The sequence below is a fragment of the Miniopterus natalensis genome, chromosome 3 (assembly GCF_054644295.1).
Source record: "Miniopterus natalensis isolate mMinNat1 chromosome 3, mMinNat1.hap1, whole genome shotgun sequence".
Taxonomy (NCBI): Eukaryota; Metazoa; Chordata; class Mammalia; order Chiroptera; family Miniopteridae; genus Miniopterus; species Miniopterus natalensis.
Window position 1 is genome coordinate 10649848 of NC_142083.1, and position 5461 is coordinate 10655308.

Here is a 5461-nt window from a genome sequence, read left to right on the forward strand (position 1 = left end):
GACACAGTGGAGCACATGGCAGAAAACCAGTCTTGTCTTCTGCTCTGCAGCTTTGGGGTCCACCCGTTGTTTACTCGGTGTCAGGACTTCTACTGCAGTCATCTGCTCGCCGCTCACTTTACCCAGCCCACTGGACAGCAGCCCCCATATTTCAGGCATCGTCATCTCAGGAGAGACTGGGCTACGCCTCCATTCACTGGTGGCGAAGGGTAAGTGCAGGAGAGGGCACCCACATGCACCTTTCTCACTGTGTGTCAGCTCAGGGTGGGAGAGGCAGGCTATGTTTCCACAGGGCATTTCAGGTCTTGATGAAACCTGAGAAGCAGACTAATTCTACACGCGACTCCTGGGTTTATTCTATGATGTGGTGTGTTTTTCTTAACCAGGGGTCCTATATAGTCAGGGGCTCATATTTTATCTAATTCACCAGTACTCAAAATATTGCTGGTGATTTTTTATGACATTAACTTATTAATATTTAATTCATATTAAACTTGCTCATAGTTCATTCATGTTAGTTTTTGACATCCCTGGCCAGCCTCCTTGAGCAGGTCGTGCCCGAGGATTTACCACCTCAAAGCAGCTCATTTCACAGACACAGTGAAAATATTTCTCTCTAGTCTGCACCTTTGTGCCATCTTCTGGGGACCATGTGAAAGCTTTTGGCAAAACAACCTTCCATCTCCAAGTGGCACAGTGTTTCTCCAGCCATACCCCTCCCCTCCACTGCTTCTCACACAACCAGGTTTTTAGTAGCCTTGAGAGGCAGCATGGTTGAGTAGACAGACCAGGGGCTTTAGATCTGGGCTGGTGAATCCTGGCTTTGCTGCTCATCAAACTACTTACTGAACATCCCCAAGGCACATTTGCTCATCTATACATTTGGGGTGACATTCCTACCTTGGAGAGTTGTGACCATTAATATGTAACACCGAGTGCTTACCACTCTTCTAAATGCTCTACCTGAGCTAACGTAGCAGTCTTGGGAGTGGATGCTGTTGCTGACCTCCAGTTCACAGATGAGGAAACTGAGTCAGAGAGGCATTATGTAACTAATCTGAAGCTACACAACTCGTAAGTCGCCGAGCTGGGCTTTGACCTCAGGCACTCAGGATCTGTTTTCTATAAGAGCAGCATTTAGCCGGGAAGCTGGCAATTGGTCTCACTCGATAAATGATAGCTATTGTCACTACTTTTAAAGGCTCCCATCCTGTTCCCCAATGCCTAGATCTGCCCCAGTCCTTCATAGTGTTTGTCTACACAACTCCAGATGTGCCTGAGCAGGGCAGAATGGGGACTGGCGCACATGCTTTTACAAGTTAAAAGATGAACCTGGTTCCTCTTCCTTGCCTCATCTTAGAGTCTAGTACTGTAGTCATTGCCTCAGATGAATTTCTAATTTACCAAAACCTCGAGTGCTGGAGGGATTTGGCAAAAGGAAATGAGCTGCTTTGGAGAACAGAGACACTGGGATTTGCACTGTTGCTTGTGTTTACCTTGTGTGTGGCAGGATGGATGGGCTCAGCGTGGCCAGGCCCCAGCAGTATCAGCTCCTTTAGGGGAGTGATGTTGAAAAGAGGAAGAGTGCTCTGGTTGGTTTTTGGAAGGCTCTGGGCTCTTTCACACCACTGCAGGGCCCAGAGCAAAGCCTACTAATGAAGGCCCTGAGTCCATGGCCCACCCCGCTCCTCACACCCTTAGCTCTGTCCAGCACTGAGAGCCCTGTGTGCACTTTGGCATCAGCACATCCATAGCTTCCCAACCCTCCACACCTGCAAACAGCCACCCTCAGCCACCCTTCACACATAACGGTGGTGTGGTCCACCCTCTGGCGGGTGGACTAGAAAAGGACCCGTGAAGGCCTTGTAGATAGACTCAAGGCCCTTTAGATGGGGAATTCTGAGTCCCAGGTACTAGAGCATGATTGAGAATGCAGGCGGGGCCCAGGCTCCCGATGGTCATGTGGATTCCTTGCCATGTGGGGAAGGGTACTAGTGGGAGGGGAGGGCAGAGCAGAGTCCTCTAGTAATCAAACCCCAGGGCAGGGGCCCTGGCTGCCCAGGTCCAAGGGCAGTGCTGACGATTACCAGCCTAAGAGGGCAGGCAGAGAGCAGATCCATTGTCGCTCTGCTGCAGCCTCTCTCTCCTTCCCAGTTTCTCCAGTGGTCTCAAACGCGACCCCCTGCGTCACACCTGTTCTGCTCTTGCTACTGCGTGGGCTCAGGGCAGCTGCTGCGATCTTCTTGATTGCCTCCTTTCCTTTCTAAGAGCCCGCTCTCTGCTGCTGCTGGGTCGTAGTACCTGTCACAGGGCAGTGCTGGGGGTGGGCATCTGGAGCACCCCTGTGATCTGACCACTGCTAGTTTGTGTGGGTTGGAGGACGGGGCTTACACCAAAGTGGACACTCCTTCCTGCCCACTGCTCACACTTGCCACCTGCAGGCCACACAGCTTCCTCAGCTGGCACGGGGCACTCAGGCTTCTGCATTTTATCCCATTTTCTCCATATCCCCAATTCTCTACAGGCTGAGGGGGGCTGTCTTCTCAAACCTGCGTGTGCTATTATTTCACTTAACCTCTGAGCCTGTCTCACCTCCTCTCCACATGATGCTTCTCATTTCTGCCACCCAACCAGGTCCCCCTGCATTCCGGTGGTATATTCATTCCCAAATGAAGTCACCTCATTCTTTTGGGCGGTCACAGGTCAAAGTACTCCACTTTCCCCAGTCTGCCTTCCTCCCTCTCCCGCTCAATCATCCCACTTAGAGAAGCAAGGTCATGACTGACTTAGAGGAGCATTAGGGGCGAACACCTGCTCCCAACCCCATAGGGTGGGGTGATGGGCAGACGCTCAGAGGGCCCCACGTGACACAGCACTGAGTATTACTAAAGAAACAGCGACAAGCCACCTTGCTTTGCCTACCTGACCTTGGCCTCTGCAAGGTTAGGAAACGGAATCATTTTCTGAGTTCAATGTGTATTTCCTGATCCGTTCTCCATGGACTCCTCTGGTGTTTGAAGATTTTGAAATAAATGATTGGGCCAGCTGGAAGGGTTCTCATAGCCAAGGGCCATCTTACCTGGACCCCCAGGAAGTCAAAAGTAGTCATCTCTGGCCAACCACAGGGCATGGGCTTTATTACAAGTGAAACTTTTTAGATGAAACATGGGAAAGGCTGCTGGGATGAGGCGGGGAGATAGGGCATTCTCTCTCTCTCATACACCCTTAAATATTCAAAGGCCCCATTTCCAGTAGCTTTTCACGTTGCTCCTGGGCACAGTGTCTCCAGGCACCCAAAGGGCTCTCAGGAGAGCGGGGCAGGCAGGCTTCCTACACCTGGTGGCTCACTCCTGCTGTTTCCAAGCCAGCACCGAGCTCCTTTATTCCTTCAGGGGCAGTAGCCTCAGGAGGTGTCTCTCCAGCCCCTCCCGCCACACAGCCTCCACGAAGCCTCCACTCCCCAGGGAGTGGCTCCTACTCGCTGGGTACAGGTGTCTCACCGCAAGACATTTGAGCGCAGAGGTCGGTCGGGGAGTCGCGGTCGGGCTCCCCGCGTGCCCACCGCCCTGGGCGGGGTGATAAATGCTACAGTGGCCCCAGGGGAGCGTCGCTTTTTCTCGGGGCTTTTCTCCTGGGGGGCGGAGGTTGTCACTCCTTTCTCCCAACTCGGAAAAAGCTTCTTGCCCCCAAACTCTAGGCTGCGGGCGCAGCCGCGCCAATCGGAGCCTGGCGCTGGCGGCCTCCGGGCGGGGAGGAGAGGTTCTGCCGCGGCCCCGGCTGGCTGCCCGGAGGACCCTCAGGGGCCTAGAGAAGCCGCTGGGCTAAGTGCGCCCAGCTGTCCGTGCTCCGTTCGGCTGCGCCCCACTTCTTCGCGCCCTAACCTCTCCCGGTTCCTGATGCCTTCTCCACTTCTGGGACCCCCCCCCCCCCGCACTGCCCAGCGCTGGCAGAGTAAGGCGAGGAGAAGACGCCCGGGAACGGCGACCAGGTGGGCGGCCGGGCCTACGAGGCCAGCTTCCTCTCGCCCGGAAAGCCCCCCGCCCCAACCCGCCGAGCACCCCCTAACCCTCTCCTTCCCCGCGCCCTCCAGCCTCAGCCTGGCTCAGTGGGCAGGGCTGCTGGGCAGCGGGTCGTAGCGCCCCCCGCTGTAGACCACCACGCCCGGCGGGTAGTAGAGCAGCTCGGGCTCCGCGGCGGGGCGGAGGGGCGCCGGGGCCCGCAGCCCCTGGTCCTCGGGCCCCGGCCCGCCGGCGGCGAGCGGGCGCAGGCTGGTGAGCGAGGGCGCGGCGATGCGCCACAGCAGGCTCTTGAGCGCCGAGCGGAACTCGCGGCGCGCCAGGCAGTAGAGGACCGGGTCCAGGCAGCTGTTGGAGTGCGCCAAGCACACGCTCACGGGGAACGCGTACACCTGGCACACGAAGTACTCTTGGCTGAAGGGCACCACGTCGAACTTGATCAGGATGCTCCAGGTGGTGAGCGCCTGGTTGGGCAGCCAGCACAGGAAGAAGCACAGGACCACGATGGTCACCGACTTGGTGACCTTGGACCGTCGCCGGGCGCTGGCTGCCGCCGGGCCTCTCCCCGCCGCCGGGGCCCCTTCCTGGGTGCCCGCCAGGCGGCGGTCGGAGATGAAGCGCACCAGCAGCAGGTAGCACAGGCTGATGATGCCCAGCGGCAGCAGGAAGCCCAGCAGCACCTTCTGCAGGTTGTAGAGGCCCAGCCAGAGCTGCCTGTCGCCGCCCAGCAACTTGTCCGGGAAGCGCACGAGGCACAGCTCCTCGCCCATCACCGGGACCGTGGTGGAGAAGAAGGCGCTGGGCAGCGAGGCCAGCAGGGCCGAGGCCCAGATCAGCACGCACAGCGCCTTGGCCGAGAAGCCGCAGCGGTGGCCGCGGCCGCGTCCCCGGGTCCGGTGGCTCTCCAGAGCCGAGGCCACCGAGCGGTAGCGCGCCACGCTCATGGAGGTGAGAAAGAAGACGCTGGCGTACATGTTCATGGACGTCACCAGGGACACGATCTTGCACATGGCCTTGCCGAAGGGCCACCTGAAGTCGAGCGCGTTCTCCACCGCCCAGAAGGGCAAGGTGAGCACGAACTGCAAGTCCGTCAGCGCCAGGTTGGTGACGAAGAGGTTGATGGAGGACTTGCGCCAGCCCCGCTTCCTCTTCATCAGGTAGAGCACCAGCAGGTTGCCCACCAGCCCCAGGGCGCAAACCACCCAGTACACCACGCTGAGGAGGGTCAGCACCAGGGCCTCGGGGTCCGCGCGCTCTGTCCCGCCGCCTGGGGGGCGCCCGGGCGCCGCGCCCCCCGGCGGCTGTAGCCCCAACTCCCACCACCGGCCCCCGAGCGGCAGCGACGCGTTGGCGCTCGCGTTGGCCTCCTGCGGGAGGTCCGGGGTCGGGCTGGACAGCTCCGCGAGCGCTTCCCCGCCGGCCGCCTCATTCATGGTGGCTGCCGT

At 58.5% G+C, this 5461-nt stretch overlaps 1 protein-coding gene across 1 annotated transcript; it reads right to left on the reverse strand.

Annotated features, from left to right (window-relative positions):
• Positions 1 to 4102: 4102 nt before the first annotated feature.
• Positions 4103 to 5461, reverse strand: RXFP3 (relaxin family peptide receptor 3). Its single transcript, XM_016224687.2, has one exon. It carries the CDS (start codon positions 5447 to 5449, stop codon positions 4103 to 4105), a length of 1347 nt encoding a protein of 448 aa, XP_016080173.2. The 5' UTR covers positions 5450 to 5461.

Bases quoted from the DNA above. Each gene is read 5' to 3' on its own strand.
- RXFP3 (XM_016224687.2), bottom strand. From the start codon at position 5,449: ATGAATGAGGCGGCCGGCGGGGAAGCGCTCGCGGAGCTGTCCAGCCCG.